The sequence below is a fragment of the Pteropus vampyrus genome, unplaced genomic scaffold (genome assembly GCF_000151845.1).
Source record: "Pteropus vampyrus isolate Shadow unplaced genomic scaffold, Pvam_2.0 Scaffold538, whole genome shotgun sequence".
Taxonomy (NCBI): Eukaryota; Metazoa; Chordata; class Mammalia; order Chiroptera; family Pteropodidae; genus Pteropus; species Pteropus vampyrus.
Genome location: NW_011889319.1, coordinates 200,222 through 200,547, shown reverse-complemented (window position 1 = coordinate 200,547; position 326 = coordinate 200,222). Strand labels below are relative to the sequence as shown.

General features: G+C 56.7%; 1 protein-coding gene across 1 annotated transcript in view; it reads left to right on the top strand.

Moving 5' to 3' along the window:
• LOC105308006 (granulocyte-macrophage colony-stimulating factor receptor subunit alpha-like) overlaps positions 1-326 on the top strand; it is a 30,081-nt gene that overhangs the window by 8,890 nt on the left and 20,865 nt on the right. Inside the window, exon 2 of the mRNA XM_011383705.1 lies at positions 162-291. Coding sequence (XP_011382007.1) covers positions 162-291 — 130 coding nt within the window. The remainder of the gene's footprint in view (positions 1-161; positions 292-326) is intronic.

Sequence of the window (326 nt, the reverse complement as noted above, 5' to 3'; positions counted from 1 at the left end):
ATGAGCTTGGAAGGGTTCCCACTTTCATTTTGCGCAGGATGCCACGGATGTTTGGCATGCACGCGCCTCTGCGATGCGGGGGACGTGCACACCACAAAGCCGGCCGCTCCACCTCCTGTCAACCTTCCGGCGAAAACGACCCTGTTTCTGCCTCTCCCCAGGTCAGGAAGGCACAGCCGCACAGAGCTTCTCCTGCTTCATCTACAACGTGAATTTCATGAACTGCAGCTGGACAAAGGGCCAAGCGGCCCCTGACGACGTGCAGTATTTTCTGTATGTCCAGGACTCAGAGTAAGTGTTGACCTCGGGGACACGACCGTGAGAAA